Raw genomic sequence first — 20,947 nt, 5'->3', positions numbered from 1 at the left:
TCTCTGGCCCAGCTGGGTCGAGTTAAATTTCTGAGGGAGGGTCTGTTGCTTCTGCCAGGGGCTTTGGGAAGGAGCTCTTTGAGTAAGATGGCTACGTCCTGTGAGGGAGTGATTAGGCACAAAACTCCCAGTGCCCTCCCAGCTCTCCAAGCTCCCAAGGGTCCACACAGTTCCAGTCCAGTCCACCCTCCCTCTGCCAGAGCCCAAGGTGAGTGTCTGTAGCTAATTTAGTGCTCTGTCCTGGCCCTATGTGCTGTGGAGCTAGCTTGGGATTTTAACCCCTAAGGAACTGCTCACAACTAAAACAGCTGCTGTCCATGGGCTCCCAGCCTGCCTCTTGTGCCTCCACAGATCCTACCAGGCTTGACTCAGTGTTCTTTTTTCCTGTACCTGGTTATATAGTCCTCTCCAGTTGCTTTTCTGTTGCTTTTTCCTAACGATTTGTCTTTATTTCAGTTGTAATTTCAGTTTGGTTCTGGGAGATGGTCTGTGTAGCTTCCATTCATTCTGCCACCATTTTGGAATCCTCTGAATGTTGATCTTATTGCAGGTGTCCCCTCCTCCATCCCAATTGCACACCTTCACCCACCCCTGCCTCCCCCTTTCTTGGCCTTCAACACACTATTGTCCATGTCCATGGGGTATGCATATATATTCTGTAGCTAATTCCTTCAGCATCTTTACCCAGTCGCCACCACCCCTCCCCTCGTGCACCAGCCAGTGTGTTCCATGTATCCATGTTTCCTGTTCTGTTGTGTTTGTCAGTTTATTTTGTTCATTAGAATCCACATATCGGTGAGATTTTATGGTATTTCTGTTTTTCTGACTGGCTTATTTCACTGAGCATAATACTGTCCAGGTCCATCCATATTGTCACAGAAGGTAAAAGTTTCTTCTTTTTTATAGCTGTATAGTATGCCATTGTGTAAATGTACCACAGCTTTTCTATCCACTTATCTATTGATGGGCACTTGGGCTGTTTCCAGATCATAGCTATTATAAATAACACTGCTATAAATATAAGAATACATATATTCTTTCTAGTTGGTGTTTTGGTATTCTTAAGATATATTCCCAGTATTTTTAATGGTATTTTAAGAAACAAAAGTGTTATAGTCCACTTGTATTTATAACTTATCAATTTTATACTCCCTTATGTTGAGAGAAATATGGGTTATATACATAGGGATAAGGTTATAATAACAGAGTTTGGTTAAGCAAATATGGTTCAGGGTTATATCAAGATTGTTACTCAAAGAATTTTTTTTTTTTTAAAGAAAATTTTCTACGTTTATGTTGGTTAAATTCTAAAATTCTTTAACTTTTTATTTTATTGCAAGATAATAGTTGGAGAGACTGCGGTGTTTTGCCTACAACTAGCTACAAGGGATTTTGAAAACCAGGAGAAAACGATTTTAACTGGAGACTGCTGCTACATAAACCCACTGGTGCGGAGAACTGTGAGATTTCTTGGTATGTGTTCGCTGAATTGTTTTTGTTGTTGCTGACATAATGTTTATGTGTGAGCTAACCTTGAAAATGACCAACATTTTAACTGTATGCAAATATCAGCTTATATTTTCTTTGAACTGTTTCAATTCAGTATTAAAAAGAAACATAGAACCCTAGCCAGGTGGCTCAGTTGGTTGGAGCATTGTTCTGTGCACCAAGAGGTTGCCCGTTCGATTCCTGGTCAGGACACATGCCCAGGTTGTGGGCTCAATCCCCAGTTAGGGGCATGTGGGAGGCAGCCATCGATGTTTTTATCTCTCTCTCCCTCTACCTTCCTCTCTTGCTAAAAAAATCAATAAAGAAAAAAAATTTAAGTGGCCCAACCTGAGAAGTGATTTAAAAACAAACACACACACACACACACACACACACACACACACACACACACAAACAGCCCTGGCCAGTTTGGCTCAGCAATTAAGTGAGCCAAATGGACTGAGGGGGTCTCAGGTTCGATGCTGGGTCAAGGGCATATACCTGGGTTGCAGGTTCTAACCCTGGCCCCAGACAGGGTCATGCGGGAGGCAACTAATCTATGTGTCTCTCTTACATTGACGTTTCTCTCTCCACCTCTCTCCCTTCCACTCTATCTAAAAATCAATGCAAAAATATTCTCAGTGAGGATTAAAAACTAAAAATTAAAAAAACATGGCATACTCATTTCTCAACTTGAAAAACTCCACTGCAGTTGTCATTTTTCTATTATTTTAAGGAAAAAAGCACTCCACACTTGGATGTTTAATATGCTTTAAGAAACTAAAAAATTATTTAATTAAAAGAAATGATTTACTGTGTTTTGAAATTTCAGAGACAGTGTTTGAGGAGAAATGATCATCTCGTTAAGTTGTTGAACGTCATGAAGAACAGGAAAACTAGCACAGCAAATAAAAGAAATACAGTAATTGTCCATTACCATCTGTCACACCCCATGCACTACTCTGTGCTGGGTTTTCTTTCCTTTTTTAAGTCAGCAAAAATGTATTGATTTTATTAGAGGACAAGATTTACTGATACTTTAACTTTCATTCTCAAATTCCTGCACTAATACATATGAACATTGACAAAGTATCAAAAATATCTCACCCCAATAAGAACTTGACCAAGACGAATTTTTTCACTGACACAGAAAAGTTAATATAAATTACTATTTCCTGGATTTATCAATAAACATGTATGTCTGTGTATTCACTTAATATAAATTCTGATCAATATAATGATTAAGGATACTGTAACCCTTCAATATATTTCTCATATTGATGGGATCAAGATGAGGATGTTTAAGTATTATACACAGATCACCTAATTTATATATAAACACACTTAAAGATTAACCAAATGTCATTCTGCTTTTAAACCTTTTTGAAGATGAAAGGTCTTCATATCTAAGACTATTCTTTCTATTGCCATCCAGTTAAAATCTCCAAAGCTGTCATTTATACTGTTGAATAACTTTGATATGAAACTTTAAAAAGCCTTTTTCTTTTCACATGCATTAGTGCTGTGTTCTTGACTCTTCTTTGCATGAGAGTCATTTAACACCAGAGAAGCAGTAATATACTTAACACTAAAAATGATGAAATTCACCCTGGCTGGTTTGGCTCAGCGGTGAGAGCACTGACCCATGGACCGAAGAGTCTTGGTGTTGATTCCCAGTCAAGGGCACATACTTCAGATGCAGGTTCATTTCCCGGCCCTGGGTGGGGTTTGTGTGGGAGGCAACCAATCGATGTGTTTCTTTCATATCAAATGTTTCTCTCTGTCTCTCCTTTGATCCCTCCCAGTCTATCTGAAAAATCAATGGAAAAATATCCTTGGGTGAGGATTTAAAAAAATATTATGAAATTTACACATTCCTAAAGACTGTCAAGTAAATTATATTATGCCTATAAAAATAAAATATTTTTTTCGGCATTTGCACACATATTTCTAAATAACAAATGGCACAAAGTGTGCTTTTAATTCTCTACATGTTTCTTACGTCTCATATGACTTTATGAAATATTTAGGAGCTCTTCATTTGTTTCTTATTCCCTTGTTTTTCATGACTTGGATTTTCTAGTTTGTTACAATAAAACAGGAAGCTTATAAGCAAAGCATTATTGCATAACAGGACATCACTCTTTATATTGCTTTATTCTGGACATCAGCACATGATCCACTCATGGGATCTCATTTTCGTGAGTATCTTCATAGTCAACAGTACCTCTGCTGGCTGTAGGCATGACGCACTGATATTTTCATTCTGAAGCATATTAGGGAGCTTTATAGGTGTTAAGAGACATTTCCATATCCTCATCAGATATTTCTCTCTAAACAGAAAAATGTATTCCACTACAGAATAGTTTGGTTAAAATGAGCATATCTTAGCCTCAGTTTTAAGGAGGAGATGATGAAGACTCATAACTTGGGGTCTGGTCTAGGCCAGGATGTTTGGAAGGAGAGGTTGTACATAAACATTTTATTGGCTTCATTCTCTTTCCTTTCTCTACCTCTCCCAAATTTCTGCCTTGTTAACATTTACTTGTATGACTCACGGAATGTTGGTAAGATGTAAAGAAAGGGTTTTTATTACTTCCTTTTAAACTTGTTAGATAAAGAGAGAACTAAGGTCTTTGTTTCATTGATGATTTATACTCATCGAGTGGTGCCCTGTGCAGGTTGGTGTGCATGAACCCTTTACACTCGTACATAATGTTTTGAAAGTTGAAAGGATAGCCACACATCCAATGCTGGAAAATTATTTCACCCTGAACGACTTCCTGGTGATTTCTTACACAGTAGCCAATAATTATGTAAAGACTTAGGAAACAAACAACCCAGAAATATATGACTAAGAAGAAAGCATCTAATTATTATAGGAGAATTATAATATGACTTTTTAATAAACCAGCTGCTTGGAAGTATTATTTTGGTGTAGTTATAGAATGTCTCGATGGATTTTATTTCCCCAAATTATAAAAGGATTGATTTCTTTACATTGGCCCCACATTCTTGAAGGTTGTATCTCTAAGTTTAATTGAAAAGGATACTGCCCGGCAGGTGTGGCTCAGTGGTTGAGCGTTGACCCATGCACCAAGAGGTTGCCAGTTCAGTTTCTGGTCAAGGCACATGCCCTGGTTGTGTGCCCAATCCCCAGTTGGGGGCATGCAGGTGGCCAATTGATGTTCTCTCTCATCAATGTTTCTCTCTCTCTCTCTCTCCCCCCTCTCTTTCTCTCTCTCTAATAAAATCAATAAAAAACAACAACAACAAAAAAAAATGGATACCAAAGACTTTATTTTGTCTACCTACCTAAGTCGAAAGATAGCTTTTTTTTTTTTGAACTTCTCACCCAAGGACACATTTATTGATTTTAGAGAGAGAGGAAGGGAGACAAAGAGAGAGAAACATCGATGTGAGAGAGAAACATGGATCATTTGCCTCTCGAACCTGCTTCTACTGGGGTTCAAGCCTGCTACTTAGGTATGTGCCCTGACTGGGACTCAAACCCGAAAACTTTTGGTGAATGGGACAATACTCCAAACAACTGAGCCACTCATCCAGGGTGAAAGGTAAGTTTTGACCAGCAGTGACCAGTGACACTGAATTTAGAAAATTTTTTTGGTATTTGAGTAAACTGGCAAGTTCCTTCAAAAAGGGAGAGAGAGGAAAAAAAAAATCCATGTACTTAATTTTATACCTTTAGGTAACCAGAGAAAGTAGATTTTAATGCTATGGCCTTATTGTTGACTGAACTGCCCCAAATTTGATCAATGAAAATTCAATTCATAAAGGATAAGATGGGACTACGTTGCTAGCTGTTACCTGACTTTCACAAATGTGTTTCGGGAAGCAGTGTTCTCCGTGATATGTAAATGACCCACGGCCTCCCTCCAACAGCCCTGATATCAATCTGAGGGGGCTTAAGGGCCACTGTCAAAGGGAGACCACTGCTTTGCTCTCGGTAAGTAAGATTAAAAAATATTTTCAAAATGAGGTAAAGGAAAGACTGCTAACATTAGCAAAAGGCGATAGACCAAACCCTCTCTAGGGGACCCTGGCTCCATTTTAAAAAATCACATTACTAAACACAGGTCTAGCATATATCTTCTTTCATTGGAGTCTAGTACGACTGCCACGCAAGACGATGTGGCTAGTGGCAGGCGGGGGACGTGGAGCCGCAGCGCCCAGCCCCGCAGAGCGGGCGCCCACGCGCGGAAGGAGCCGCGTGCGGGACGGCTGCTCCCCGCAACCCGTTTGCGTGCTGGTTTGCTGGGCACTGACCCGCAAGACCGGAGCATTCCCATGCTGTTTGCTTCCAGGGATCTACACGTTCGGACTGTTCGCCACGGACATCTTTGTGAACGCCGGGCAGGTGGTGACGGGGAACCTGGCGCCCCACTTCCTGGCCCTGTGCCAGCCCAACTACACGGCGCTGGGGTGCCAGCAGCTGACGCAGTTCATCAGCGGCGAGGAGGCCTGCACCGGCAACCCCGACCTCATCATGCGCGCCCGCAAGACCTTCCCGTCCAAGGAGGCGGCCCTCAGCGTCTACGCCGCCGTGTACCTGACCGTGAGTGGCCGCAGGCCAGCCTTGCGCCAGTCACTCCCTCTTGCTAACAGCCCTTGGCGCTGCCAGTGCAGCCAGGTGGCTGACTCTCATGAGATCACTGCCGGTCGGGAGACAGACAGCCGTTCGCCTGTCTGTCTGAGTGTCTGTCTCGGTGGTAAACAGGGCTCGATGGAACACATCCGTCCGGCGCGGCCCCGTAAGCCAGTAATAGCACCTTGGGAGAAGTGCGCCGGCCTCCGCGCTGCTTCCTGCGCTCTGATACTCTGGTGGACGGAGAAGGGCTCTTTTTCTAGAAAAGTCTCTTGTTATTGGTAACTCATCATAAGATTGCAACCGGTGTTTTAATATTTTCTCGAACTCATCAAAATGCCCTTATCAATTATGGTGTATCCCTGATTCTGGACGGCGTGCCATCATTTTGGTGTAAGAGCCGACCTCGGGCGCAGCTGTCTTAGAACCTGAGGCAGGGTGGGCTCCCGGGGAGTCCTCGTGGCCTGCGGCCCAGGACTTCAGCCTGCCCCTCTGTCACCAGGCTCTGTCTGCCTCGCGGCTCTGGGGCTGGACCCCCGAAGTTGCTCTGTGGGCGCTTCCAAAGCTACCGTGGGAAGGTCAGATAATTTAAATGTCTTTGGGGTTCTCCTTTCCAGGGGTCCCAAGAACTCTTTCCTCCTGCTATCAGCTCATTGACAAGAGGTCTTGGGACCAATAGGAAACCACACTGGATCATTTCCAAAGACTTGAAAAAGCTCGAAATTACTTTTACCCTCCAAAAGCTCTTAGATTGTGGAAACGTTTCTAATGTTCCTGATACAGTCATGTCCGATCACATCTCAAAGCAGAATCAGGGTGACGCCCAGTGACACCTCTGCCTGAGACGGAAATGATTTCGAACGACAGGCCCTTTCGGAGAGGCTGTCTAGCTCGTCACCTCCATAATGGCGGGGTGCTTTTGGAGCCCAGGAGTGTATGCATTTCAACAATTTAAAAGTTGTTAAGCCAATCTAGCTTTATGCCTCACTGCCTAGACTTTTAAAAAAAATCCCAACAAGAAAGAGGGCTGGGGCAGGGTGAAGAGGGTAAAGGGGCTCAAATATGTGGTGACAGAAGGAGACTTGACTTGGGGTGGTGAACACAATACAGTATGTTATAGAATTGTATACGTGAAACCCCTATCATTTTATCAACTGTTGTCACCCCAATATATTTAATAAAATTGAACAAAAAATACCATATAAAAAACAAGAATCCCATCAAGAAACTTTTTAGAGCTGGAAGGAGCAGATCCCGTCCTGTCCACTCTCTCCAGGGACCTCCTGACTTGTGGTTTGTCAGTTACGGCTGCCATCCCGTGGTCCCTCCGTGCGCCCGTCTCTGCTCCTCGACTCCTCCCCAGTTCTCTAGCTCACCAGCTCTGCTTTCTGTTTCACATTCTAAGACGTGACGTGAAATCTGGAATCCCTGCATATTCTTTCCTGTTCACTCAATTGCCATGTTCCACCCATTATCCCCCCTGCCCCCTCAAACTATGAAGAAGCATTCAACCTTCAAATGAAGGTTTACAGCTTGAGTGGATCAGAAATCATAAAATACTTTTCATTCATTGTCATCATGCCTAGACCTAATGTTTATATTGGTATCTGGGTGTGAATTGCAAAGATATCTGTATATACATATGTGATCAAACCAATGGTTTGAGACAAACTCCAGAATACTCTCTGATCCCAAATACTGTAACAGGCTTATCTTAGCTCTAAGAGATGGTAGATGTCACTGTGTAACCAATTTGCCGGTGGTGGCGAGAGTGTGCTAGTAGAGTCAAGTGCGCGGTCTTTTCCTTCTGCCAAAATGGTGTTTTGAAAGGCATTGCCCCGAAAGAATCTTAATGTCTTGTCTTGCCCCTCGTCTGCTGGCATCTGCTTTAGCAACGTCTCACCGGATTTGCATCTTAATTATAAACCATATTGTTCTAGTCTGTAATCAAGACTTAGAGATGTTTGTAATAATAATAATAATAATAATAATAATATTTACTGAGCATTTACTGTGTCAGGCATGGAGTGCTACATTGTTGCTCATTTATACACTACAAATTCTTATTTATGCATCATTATAATTCGTTCTTTATTATTATTATTTATGTAGTAGTTTATATTTGTACTAATTTATTGAGTTCTCATAATAGCTCTTTAAAGTATGTCTGTTGTTATACCCATTTTAAGACCTGGATAAAGTGAAGTAACTTGCCCAGATCCATAGAACCATAAATTGTCCTGACTAAACTTCGAATGTTCCAGAGCTGCAATCATTAATTCAGTTATCCCCAGCATGCGAGTGGTCAGGTGAATTCCTTCCTGCCCCCACATGATCTCAGCATCCATAAAGGTTATGGCCCAGGGTTCAGATGGCAGATATGTTCAGAGAAGAAACGTTTGGTAACACTCAACACTCAGAAATCTTCTAACATTAAATAGCATTGAGACTACAAGTCAGGAGTCCTGCCTGTAATTACAGTGAAGGGAACCCGCTGTCTTTTTAACAATAGATTCTGTTCTGTGCTAACTGCTTTTTTCCTCCCTGCCACTCTGTGTGTGTGAGTGTGGGTGGCTGCTATGGCAACTCAGTATAACTCCCGCTGCAGATGTGGGCATTGCAGGCACGTTGTGCTCTTATGTTTTGAACCTATATACATATACATTTTTTCCCAGCTTCCCTAGAGACACCTTGAGAAACTTTATAAGAGGAATGTTGGGTGTTTCAAACTAATACAGTCTCCTGAAATGCTTGCCAGAATTTTGATAAGTAGGTAAACTGGGGAAAGGAGATATATTCAGTAATGTCTGTGAGAACAGGTGTAGGTATTGCCATATTTAGGTAGAGGTGTATTTGCTGAATGTTGGTGTTATAAACATATGTAAACACGTTAATAAGAATAAATGAGCCCTACTATGAAGTATGTGAGTAAGAACTGAGGAATATTTTTCTAATGTTTCTCTGTGTGGATTAGTAAAGAAAATTAAGGATCCTGAACTCTCCCTTAGCATCTGGCTTTAATTAAGGGTTTGGGGATAATCTGATCATAGAGTTATTCCCTTTTACTTTCCTGGAGAACTTTTAGGGGAAAAAATCCTTGTGACTACTTTTGCAAATACTGTTGGTTTCTCAGCAGGAAGAAAAATCTGAAATTTATTTAACCCCCAGTCACTAAATTTGTAATCAGTGTTAGTTGCATTAGAATAATATTCAAATTTAGCTTTGTAAAATGAGTAGAGATTTTTTCCAATTAAAGTCAAATAAACTTCAAAATTTCAAATGAGGACTAAGGATTGGTGACCTTCCAGTTAATCCCATCAGCCATCCACATGAAAAGACATAAAATGATCCATCTCTTCAGGTCACATCTTCGGACCTTAGATTTCCTAAAAATGTTAAAAAGTAAAAAACATTCATTGGCATGTCTCCATTATCTGCTGTTGGGTAACAAACCACCCAGAAGCTCGAAACAAGCAGATCTTTTTTTTTTTTTTGCTTTTTATTATTATTATTATTTTAATCTTTATTGTTGAAAGTAGTATGCTGTCCCCCCTTCTCTCTTACCCTCAGGATCTGTGGGTTGGCCTATGTCTTCCTGGTGGCCGCCCTCACTCCCCTCCTGAGCTGGCTCAGCCTCTCATTCTGCAGAGCCTCTGTGCACATCGTGTCCCTGACTGGGTCACAGAGCTGCCTCCCAGGAGGGCATGGGGCCAAGCAGCGGGCACCTGCAAACCCGCCCATGGTCTCGAGGCTCCCCAGATAGTGTTGACCAACGTACAGGTGGGAGGCAGAGCAAAGTCCCGAATATACTGGGATGGGAGGACTTTGTGGACATTAAACAGTTTACCTCCCCGAATATTACTGAAAGGTCTAAAAGCTCACTTTCCTCTCTCTTCCTCCTGTTGAAGGCCCTGCATTCCCACTTCCCACGCTGTCCCCTACAGTCAGCTCCCAGGGCCCGTGCGCAGCAGCCCCTGCTCCAGCTGCCGAGGCTGGGGTAGATCAGCAGCCCTGCTCTCTGTTGGCTCCTTTAATGACATCTTACCTAGCTCCACGTGGCCCGAGAGGGCCCCCATTCCGGGCACAGGAATTTGGGGAACATGTATCCATTCCGTTACATGAGACCGTCAGGGATTGAGTTGGAGATGGAGGTGGGTCAAAACAGCCCTGCCTTGGCCTGTCTACATCTGCTGCTACCTCTGAATCTCCCTTTGATGCTGAAATGTAGACGGTCCCTATGTGCTAGATTTCAAAGTATGAAGTATCTACTAGATAATACTTCCACAGTATTCATTGAGTGCCCACTCAGCGGGACCGAGGCTGCTACTGTGGCTGCTACTGTGGCTGCTGGTGCTGGGACCACCATCATGAGCCAGTCGACACCTGTCCTTAGCCTTCAGCTAAGGCTATGGGTGGGGGTCAGTGCGCAAAAGCCCCATTGGACCCAACAGTTCACTACCACAGACCCCATTACAGTTGACCCTCCCCTCCCCTCACTCCTCCGTGGACTCCATGATTTGAAATCTTCGATCTCACACGGCAGTGCTTTCCCATCTCCATGAGGCCCAGATATTAAACAGTGGTGCGCAGTACAAAGCTATGATGCTGCTGCTTGGAAATCGTACACATACAATCACTAAAACTGCACACACACAGTTATTATGCGAAGCAGTCAATGGTTAAAGATGCGGATACTCTGCAACCCTCCTGTAATTTTACCCATCTTCGGTGAATGACCCTGGCATTCTGGTCACACCCCAGGAATCCCTGTATCCCCCATACATCTGCAAACCACTAAGCACCTGAGATCACGTGGCCAATGACTCAGTATCCTCCCAGCCACAGGCAGGTGTCAACTTCCTAGTGGGCGCAGGGGGGCTTCTCAGCGGTCGGCATACTCTTCTGTCAGGATCCTTGATACACTGGAAGATGTGCCACAGAGTTCCACTGATGTGTCAGAGAGACTTAGGTGTTAGCAAACCCCAGAGTGGGGGTGGCTAGATGCACCTTGCGTGCTCTTCTCAGGAAACAGGACTTACTATTCTGAGGCCATAGAGATGCTCAGGGCATCATGACGTCTGTAGGCTCCAGCCACTTACCTGTGCCTTCCTGGTCTCCTGCCATTGAAGACACACATCTATTTTATGACCTCATTTCTATGAAAACAAGTTTTAAATAATATATATTAAACATTTTCTTTATGCTTCTGATTTTCAAAGAAATGTAGACAGTTCCATGGGTACCTAGAAGTGTCTTGGATCCAGATGCCATGCTTACTGGACAAGTTTGCCCTAAGGATAGTACCTACTAAAGTTCAGGTGGAACATGATGGTCAGTGTATCTCGTAATGACAGTGAGAAACCCTGAGCGCCAGTGGGGAGGGGTCACAAGCCCCACAGTGGAGTGCTTTGGAAGGAAGTGGTGCCTGGGACGGGTCTTGGAGGTGAATGTGATTTGAATAGTGAAGAAGAGGGATCCAGGTCACCAGAAAGCAAAGGCAGGGAGCAAGAAACAGCAGAAACCATTAGGAAGGAGTGGGGGTGGGGCTCAGGCCGGCAGTGTATGTGAGGAATTGTGGGATTTAAGGATTAGCAAGGATAAATCAGAAAGACCTTGTAATCCAACCTGAGGCTTCACACTGGGGTTAATAAGCAACATGGAGGTGAAAAATGACATTCAGACTCCGTGCTCTGGGTGATTTTAGTTCATTCAATCCCATACTTGCATGTCAATAACGGATACGGCAAGCCTGCATGTACTGATGTAACTCCTTCCGAAACTGAGACTGGTCCCACAGAGAGTAAAGAGGAAATTCAAAACGAAGGAGCCTAAAAGTAAAGGGCACAGTTACAGCAGATTGTCAAAGAATCTCAGACATGAAATGGTAAGGACTTGAATTCATAACTTCTGCTGGTTCCCTTAAGATTGGGAGCCCTTGTGCTGATGAGACCAGAGTCCAAGAAATGAAGTGAAAGTCGCAGTGCCTGAGGGGGGATGTGCTTGGACTCAGCTGCCACCCCTGAAGGGGGTGAGTGTAGGTAGGCATGAGCACTTTCTCTTAGCGCCCAGGAAGGGGAGAGTCAGCCCCGGTCCCCGAGCCAGGCTCAGGTGCACACTCTGGGTTTACACACCATCACCCGCCTCCTTAGGTGCCGAGGACACAGTATTCTGTTCTGCTTCTCTGCTTCTCCCGTCTCCCGCTTCCATTTACTAAAGTAACTGTGTAGAATCACACTCAGTACTTGAAATCAAAGCCTCGACCTCCACGGTGGCCCGAATGAAGCTGGCTATCTTCATTTCGTAGGGAACAAAACCGAGCCCTCCGAGGCTAATGGACTTGCCCGCGGGTCAGCCAGTGTTGGTTAGAGCTGGGGCGGGGGGGGGGGGGGGGGGGCAGGCTATTGTGACTCATGTCTGGATCTCCCTCTAGGAGGTGAAGACACTGAGTTGGTGATTTAACACATCAGGAAGGTGGCTAAAGAAGCGTGGGCTCCAGAAGTTCCTGTCTGGCATCCTATTTTCTAGGAGCCGAGTAGCTCAAACATTAAAAGTATATCAGTGGACGTAATTATTGGATTTTAATGGTGCTGGGATTTTAAGTGAATGCGTATTTTATTCCACGACTCTTAATTTTTAATCTTATGTTATGCACATCGTCGGAGATGTTAAAGAAATTTTATTGCCTTTAAAAGGACAACTTCTGCCCTGGCCGGTTTGGCTCAGCGGTTAGAGCGTGGCCTGCGGTCCAGAGAGACCCGGGTTTGGTTCCCATTAGGGGCATGTAACTTGGTTGCAGTTTGTCCCCGGCCCTGGTTGGGCCGTGCGGGGGGCAGCCACTCGATGTGTCCCTTTGACGTTGATGTTTCTCTCTCTCTCTCCCTCCCACTTTATCTGAACAAAAGTCCTCAGGGGAGGATAGAAAAATAAATAAATAATAAAAAAATAAAAGGACAACTTCTAAGTTATTTTTAACGCCCTTACAGTGTACAATAATTGGCTACAGAGTAACCCGACTAGCACTGCCAGTGCTCAGTGCTGATGAGCCCTCTGTGGAAGGAGAGGTCACGGAGTCCAACAGAACCCAGATTAGAATGGGCCGCTCTGACTGTGCTCATTTGATACCCTGGGCCAAATGTGCCATCTCTGCCAGGACCCGTAACGTGGCCAAGTTTGCTTTCGAAAGATAGATCATTCTGTGCTGTAGACAGCCTGGCCTTGCTTCTGAGCTCTCGGAGCCGACACTGCTTGTTGTCCACCTCGACACCTCCTGCACCATCGCCCAGTGTCATCGCAGAGTCCGTCCTGGACCCCGGGAACTGCAGGGAGACCTGGCTAACACCTGACTTCCTGATGGTGTGTAGGTTATGGACTCGATAGAGCAAAACCACAAGACTCGGTGGGTCAGGGGTTCGGGCTGCTCCGGGAGCTGGTTGTCGGAGAGGAGACCCGAGCATGTCTCCCGGCATGAGCAGAGCGTCCCCTGAGCCACAGTCTGCAGGCATGCCCGCCTTGTGCCAAGGTCTTAGATATTCAGTCATCTTGGAAGGGCTGCTGACTCTCCTGGGAAGCCAGAAGTTTGGTCTGCAGCTTTTTCCTTTTCTCCTGCCACAGAGAAAACGCCTCTTTCAAGTCGCCGAGGAGGCCCTCTGGCCTCCACACTCCGCTCCACGTGCTGCGGAAGTCCCTCACCTCCACTCCCCGCGGTCGGGCGCCAGCAGACGGGAGTCAGCCGACTTCATTACGCTTCCAGATCGTTTCCCTGAGTTCTCAGCACTGACCTGTCATTGACCTGGAAGGGGCGTTCCTCCTGCCCACCCTGACTTCAGACTTTCAGTGCTAAATTTAGGAAAGTTTTGTGTAGCTCATGATGAGCTGGTTACTCTGCCCTCAGCAGAATGTCCTCCCAAGTCACAGTCGGTGGGTGTTAGCAGTTGGCTTGCTGCCGGCTGCACTGGCTCTGCCTCACCTGTCACACAAGAGGGTCCTCATTTCCAGCCAGCACATGTCCCTGAGCCCATGCTACCTCCCGCCTTCTGAGACCACCTGCTGCTAGGGTCCTCCAGGAAGCGGACGCTGAGGTGGAAGCAGGATTGGAGGGGGGGGGGGGGTGTGACACAAAAGAAAGAGGGAAGAAGCAGGATTGGATGAGCATAGTCTTAGACTGTGATGCAGGTTGAAGCCTCATCTGTCTTGAGCAGAGATTGCCCATCAGAAGAGCCCCATGTTGGGCATAAACAGCCAAACCTTCGTATCTCCCGTTGCCAGTCACTGGCTGGGGGCTGGCCAAGAAGGCAGTGGCCTCTGTTCAGACACTACAGAGAGTCCGACGGTGGACATCAGCTCCCCGCTGCCCTCACAGCCTGGCTCCACCTGGCACCTTGGAGCCGGGAGCAGGGAGCCGGGAGCGGGGCCTGTGGGCCGCCTGCTCTGACGCAGATCTACAAGCTGACGCCCAGCCAGGGAAATGGTGCGATCGATGCCTTAGCTCCTGCGAGCCTCCTCGTGTCAGGCAGGTTTGCATTTTAAGTGCCTTAATATGTAGGAAACAGTCATAGCACTGTGATTTCAGTCATCAAATGTCCCCTAAACTGAGGCTGTAGTTCAAAGTCAGGGTGACTTCCTGGTGCCGGGTCCACGCCGTCACAAAAGCGGTCACCTTCTCCCGTGAACTCCATGTGCTTTGAGCCTCTTGGAAGGGGACAAAGGACCTCAAATAACAGGTGGACGGCCCTCTGTGATAACACAGCAACTCAGAGTACAAACGGAATAACTTAGTGCTGAGTGTGGACCGTGCTGAGCACTTTCCATGGAGTCTGTTTATTTCTGCACAGACGGGGTGCCCTTCGCTCACGCACGCTGTGGGGAAAGGTGGCTTCCTGAGGCATGCTGGAGTGCCCACTGTCAGCAAACACAAAGGACCCTCACAGGTCTCCTGCAGTGTGAGCCACCATCCCATTTCCTGGGAGACTCCTGGAAGCCGGCTTACACCCGCATCACCACGAGCCATCAGTGTGGGTGTGCCCCCTTGACGACCTCCTGCTCCTGCTCCCGGGGCTTATCAGAGCCTTGTCTGCTGGTCACCCTGGCGCCACTGAGACCCTTGGTCACCCTCTCCTGTCCGAACTCTTCTCTTAAGACACAGAACATTACATTTTCCAAAGTAGTTTCCTCCCTCATTAAATGGCGTATTGCGGTGTCAGAAAACCTCCACCAGCGTTGGCCAGGCTCTTCTCTGCCCTCCGCCTTTTGTTTTCCGTCTGCTGTCCCTCCCCAGGGCGATCTCATTCATTACCACGCCCGTGTCTTTGCAGGTGAACCCCTGAACTCCTGCCCTGGCCTTACCTCTCTTGGAACCCAGCCTTCATTTCGAACTTGAACCTGGCCACGTGGTGTTCCCTCCGCTCCTTCAACTCAGTGTTTCTGAGCCCAAACCTGCTCTTGCCGGCCACACTGGCCCTGCTTCTGTCACCTCCCGCCGACCACTGGACCCTCCGCCCGCTCCCCGCTGACCCCGGCCTCCCTGCTCCCCCCACACCGCCCTCCCCCGCTCCCCTGCTGACCCGGCCTCCCAGCTCCCCCCCACACCGCCCTCCCCCGCTCCCCGCTGACCCCGGCCTCCCTGCTCCCCCCACACCGCCCTCCCCTGCTCCCCGCTGACCCCGGCCTCCCAGCTCTCCCCCACACCGCCCTCCCCCCACTCCCCGCTGACCCCGCCTCCCAGCCCCCCCCACACCGCCCTCCCCCGCTCCCCTGATGACTCGGCCTCCCAGCTCCCCCCACACTGCCCTCCGCCCGCTCCCCGCTGACCCCAGTCTCCCAGCTCCCTCCACACCACCCCCCTGCTTCCCATCTGACCTGGCCTCCCAGCTCCCCCCACACCGCCCTCCGCCCGCTCCCCGCTGACCCTGGCCTCCCTGCTCCCCCCACACCGCCCTCCGCCCGCTCCCCGCTGACCCGGCCTCTCAGCTCCCCCCCACACCGCCCTCCGCCCGCTCCCCGCTGACCCCAGTCTCCCAGCTCCCTCCACACCACCCCCCTGCTTCCCATCTGACCTGGCCTCCCAGCTCCCCCCACACCGCCCTCCGCCCGCTCCCCGCTGACCCCGGCCTCCCTGCTCCCCCCACACCGCCCTCCGCCCGCTCCCCGCTGACCCTGGCCTCCCTGCTCCCCCCACACCGCCCTCCCCCGCTCCCCGCTGACCCCGGCCTCCCTGCTCCCCCCACACCGCCCTCCCCCGCTCCCCGCTGACCCGGCCTCTCAGCTCCCCCCACACCGCCCTCCCCCGCTCCCCGCTGACCCGGCCTCCCAGCTCCCCCCACACCACCCTCCCCCCTCCCCCCGCTCACGCTACAGGAACCGCTTTTCTCATAGTTCTGGAGCTTAAAGGCCCAAGACCTAGGTGCCACCAGCACTGGTGTTGGGGCCTCTGCCCTGGGGTGTCCGCACACCTTCCCAAGGCAGCCACACGGCGGCGCTGGCTCGTTCCACCGCTGCCTTCTTGGCCCTGATCTTACACTTGGCTGTTTTATTTGCATATTTTAGTAGTTTTGCTCGATTTGCTCTCTTCATTGCCTTTAAGCGAGCGATGCCTGCCGCCTAGGTTCCTGGAACAGCGAGGGCACGTCTGGCAGTGTCCAGCCTCCGGATGGCTGCGGGTCAGCGCGCGCCTTCGGGGTGGGCTCCCCACGGCACCGGCACCAGCAAGCTTTGGCTCGCGTGTGACGGCCGCCGTCACGCGGGGCCCCTGCCGCAGCCGGAAGTCAGACGGCAGCTTGTTTCCCGGAACATCTGCTTCCCTTCCGTCTGGGGTACGGAGACGAAGTGGAGAAGATGGGCGGCTTTCCGTTTCATAGATGACAGCGCGTCAAGGAAAAGGGCGTCTGCTCTTCTGGCTGATGGACGAAGTGCCACGTGTGCAATCTATTTGTGGGGGTCCTGCTGGATAGAAACGGTCCCCTTGTGGGTCCGCCGCAGCTGCACACCAGAGCCGAGGTAACGGGTCGGTGCCGAAGGGGCCGCTATTCACCACGGAGCGTCAATCAGCCCTTGTCCCGGGGCAGCCGAGTCACTGAGCATGTTCTGATCGTCACTGCACCGACCAGCTGGTCCTGAACACTGAGCTGGTTGTTGTTAGCCTCACATTTGCGACTCCCTAGGTCTGTCGCCCATTCAAGGACATCAGCTACATGATAAATTCTGTGTTTGTGGTTATGTAATCTGTTGTTAGGCACCCATTAAGTATGTTGAAAAGGAAATGGATGGTTACTCTTGATTTTCAAATACAGTAATATGTCTAAGGACCTTTATCCCCATGCCCATAAGTTAGGCAATTTGATTTATTACTTCTCCTAGAAAATGTATAGTTTCGATCCAACTATATCATTTTAATTCTTTAGGTTTTATTCTAGTCACAAAGCAGATAAAAATCTTCCCAATGCCATGGGATAGTAATAAAAATTACACTCCTTGTGTGATTCCTGGGCTAATACAGACTATGATTGTCATTTTCATTTTATCAATGATGTTAAGTAAGAGAAGTGAAGTGATTTGTCTAGGGTCACAGAACTAATTGGTGGTAGGTTCACATTTTAACTCGGTTCATGTAACTAGGTGACGTATTCACAAGTTCCTAGTCTGGAGCATGGGTGCCTACCCTGTGCCAGGTGTCACTCCAGGAAGCGTGAGATGGACAAAGGGGAAGACAATTGCAAGTAAACGGATGCAGAGGCAAGACGAAGCCAGAGGCTGATGTGTACTTTGAGACAATAAGAAAAATTCACTCTCCCTAGGCATGGTGTTAGCATTATTCAGTGCTTGCCAGGTACAAGCTTTGTGTGATCTCAGTGACCGGACAGAGGGCTCCATTCCAATGGTGCTCCAGTGGTGGGAACAGGTCAGGTGGATACGAAGGAATGGAGTGCATGATTTTAGATAGTGACAAGTGCCGTGAAGAGATCCTCCAGGCTCTCTCCCTGTGCCTCTGCATCCCATGTGTCCTTCGGTAAGTCTTGTAAGCCTGTATTGAGCACTTGCTGTGCGCCAGGCAAAGTGCCAACTCAGCGCAGGGTTCACAGTGAAAAATTCAGATTCGGCTTCTATGTCCTCACTCTAGTGAAGGGAACAACTAAAGTTAATCAAGACCATATATGTGGTGAGTGTTCTGAAAGAGGATGAACCATATGTGTGGAGAGTACGCGTCCAGATACCTAGGACCAGGACAACTCCCAACCCCTGCGCCCCTTTGCCAGGAACCTTCCAGTGCACCCTTCTGGGTCTGCCGTTAGATATCTCCTCTTGGAAGGAGCAGTTTCAGGTGTCTAGTAAGTGCTTAACAAACACCTACCTTTGTGTGCTTTTATTCTTAGTAATTTATGCAACAGTGCTGTTTTTAAATGACACAGGGCTTTCTCCATGCACCCCACAGATGGATGTTTGTTATCACAAGTGAGTCCTTTCACGTGACAGAGTAATGAGGGCATTGTGATTACATCTTAGTAAAAGCAAACCAGTAAGCCCAGACCCATTTGTGTGTGTGTGTCAATTACCGCGTGAATTTGGAAGCAAGGATTGAAATAGGAAAGTTTGGGCTTTCTCGTCTCTGTGCTGATAATGTCCATGGAATGGATGAATGAGGACAGGTAACCGTGGTTAAATGGGTGAGCCTGTAAGGTGGTGGGCAGCCACTGACCCTGGAGGACTGAGTGGGCACCTTCCCACGCAAGCCAGACGCCCTTGTGTTTGTGCTTTGTTTTAGCTACACTGACACTGGGCTAACCTAGATGGTTTCATAAGTGAATTAAAAACCAAGAGAGCATAAATAATCAATTCCTGCCCTGTATCCAACTTGCTCAATACATTCTTATGCTATAATTTCCTCTTCTGCAAATCAGGGATAAATAGATAGGCCTTCTGGGAGGATAACACGATTGGACTTGCACTTACGAAGCACCAAAGAGCTGCCCAGGAAGGGAAACTCCTGAATTTTTCTTTTGGGACACCCATGACAACTGATTACACTACAGAAAAATCTGTGCAGTATAAAGCACCTAAGTCAAATTGTCTGAATGAATGTCACCCTTCTCCCATCACCCTTAACCCTCATCCTCCTCCATCCTGGCCGGGACGGTAAATGAGGTCCGCTGGCGGAAGAGCCAATTCCCTGGCTGTTCCTACAGAGCTTTTCCATGAGTGTGCACAGTGGCTGGATGGTGTCTCTGGGTCCTTAGAAACAATGCTCGAGTCTTCAGAGCAGTGTGGGAATGACCTCCACAGCCAAGGGCAACTTCAGAAGGTTGACACCCACGTTCACAAGTAGGGGCTGGGCTGTATCTGAGATGGCCTGTGGAGATGAGGGAAAGGCAGATGTTTCCGAAGCCACACAGGTTTTCCACACGGACCACACTTACCATTCCCTACTTCGCCCTGAGAGCAGAGCAGGTGGGGCCTCGCCCCACGACCATGGCCGCCTTCCTCCTCTCTGCCATCTCTGCTCGCTTGCCAATACTCAGCTTATGTCCATTGGCCACTTCCTCCAGGCAAGGAATCAATAAAGACAAAAGGAAATACTGAGGTAACTGAGTGCTTCCTTTACTCCCCTTTACATTCCTCCTTTCTCAACAGTGCATCCCCAGAGTCCGCGTGTTCTTCATGCTAAGCGCGATCTTGATTCCCTTTCTCATGGTGGCATCTGACACCCATGGTTATGTTGAGAACCTCATAGAATAATTAATGTAAAATGTTTAGAACGTGGCCTTCAGAAGTGGTCACCCATTAAACTACAGTTCAAATGAATATTAGTGGGATTAACATGATTCAGTTATCAGTTCCTATTTATTGTGTCTTCATAAGCACAGGATGTCTTTAGAGTTCTGATAGATGTGAAGACTGTAAAGTAGGAAATCATTACTTAGCCTTACAAGTGTGTTAAAGAAAATCCCAGCCCTGGCCGGTTTGGTTCAGTGGTTGGAGCGTCAGCCTGTGGTCCAGAGAGACCCGGGTTCGGTTCCTGCTAAGGGCGCGTACCTCGGTTGCAGTTTGTCCCTGGCCCTGGTCCGTCGTGTGGGTGGTAGCTACTCGATGTGTCCTTTCACATCGATGTTTCTCTCTCTCTCTCTTCCTCTCTCTCCCTCCCACTCTCTCTGAACAAAAAATGGAAAAGTGTCCTCGGATGAGGATTAAAAAAAAAAAGAAAATCCCAAAAGCAGTCCAAATTTCACTCCTTGTCACGTGCACTGATCAAGCGGGGAACTGGGGTGTTACAGACACCACTGGAAACCCGAGGCGACATCCTCCCAAGGACAGAGCTCTTAGCCTGCCCCGTCTGGCCTTCTCACCGGTTCCTCTCCTGCGCACTGGGCCCCCCATCACTGCTGGCAGCACCTCCCAGCACGGCCCCGCGGCACGGCCCGCCCCCTGCAGGCCACCGCCCACGAGGCAGGCTGTCCTGCTCTTTCCCCGGAGCACTGGGACCTGCCATAGAGCGGCTGGAACGTGGCTAGACAGAAGCTTTGTCTCACTCGGGCCTTTTACATGTCCACACAGCAGCCTCTTCTGGCAGCTAACAGGGCTGCCAACTTTGCCCAGAAACAGAACAGAACAACCTGCAACCACAGAGAAGACAGTCGCTGACTTTCATAGCAATCTAAAGTGACCATGAACTGAAAACCGACGCACTGACTTGGGTTTCCTCTCTTAGGCAGATGTATTTTTTTTCCCATCATTATTGATTTTGAGAGAGCAAGAGAGAGAGACACACTGATTGGCTGTTCCACTTATTTATGCATTCATTGGTTGATTCTTGCCCAAAGTTTTGGGTTCAATGCCCTGACCGGGGATTGAACCCAAAACTTTGGT

At 47.9% G+C, this 20,947-nt stretch overlaps 1 protein-coding gene across 1 annotated transcript in view; it reads left to right on the top strand.

The window, feature by feature from the left end:
* The window catches only part of PLPPR5 (phospholipid phosphatase related 5), an 80,615-nt gene that overhangs the window by 36,498 nt on the left and 23,170 nt on the right, over nucleotides 1-20,947 (top strand). Inside the window, exons 2-3 of the mRNA XM_036273364.1 lie at nucleotides 1,341-1,473; nucleotides 5,814-6,064. Of these exons, the coding sequence (XP_036129257.1) occupies nucleotides 1,341-1,473; nucleotides 5,814-6,064 (384 nt within the window). The remainder of the gene's footprint in view (nucleotides 1-1,340; nucleotides 1,474-5,813; nucleotides 6,065-20,947) is intronic.

Source organism: Molossus molossus, unplaced genomic scaffold (genome assembly GCF_014108415.1).
Source record: "Molossus molossus isolate mMolMol1 unplaced genomic scaffold, mMolMol1.p scaffold_m16_p_20, whole genome shotgun sequence".
Classification (NCBI taxonomy): domain Eukaryota; kingdom Metazoa; phylum Chordata; class Mammalia; order Chiroptera; family Molossidae; genus Molossus; species Molossus molossus.
This window is presented reverse-complemented; position numbering and strand designations above follow the sequence as displayed.